At 63.4% G+C, this 227-nt stretch overlaps 1 protein-coding gene across 1 annotated transcript in view; it reads right to left on the minus strand.

Moving 5' to 3' along the window:
* The window catches only part of LOC104160668 (GATA-binding factor 3-like), a gene marked incomplete at both ends in the record, with an annotated part of 458 nt that extends 237 nt beyond the window's left edge, over positions 1-221 (minus strand). The window contains one exon of the mRNA XM_009698855.1: positions 4-221. Within this exon, the coding sequence (XP_009697157.1) occupies positions 4-221 (218 nt within the window). The remainder of the gene's footprint in view (positions 1-3) is intronic.
* Between the last annotated feature and the right edge of the window lie 6 nt (positions 222-227).

Raw genomic sequence — 227 nt, forward strand, 5'->3', positions numbered from 1 at the left:
TGCCGGGTGGAGCCGGTGGAGCCGGGGGTGGAGATGGACGGATCCGGGGACACATCTTTAGGAGGGGTCGGCGGGAAGGTGAAAAGGTGTGGGCTGGAGTGACCGGCGGATAAAGTGGAAGAGGAGGCGGGTGGGTAGACGGAAAGGGGTCCCGGTGAGCTGTGATGGATGGAGGTCTTGGAGAAAGGGCTGAGGTTCCAAGGGGAAGCGCTGTGGTGGCTGCTCAG

This window comes from Cariama cristata, unplaced genomic scaffold, assembly GCF_000690535.1.
Source record: "Cariama cristata isolate BGI_N322 unplaced genomic scaffold, ASM69053v1 scaffold39734, whole genome shotgun sequence".
Lineage (NCBI taxonomy): Eukaryota > Metazoa > Chordata > Aves > Cariamiformes > Cariamidae > Cariama > Cariama cristata.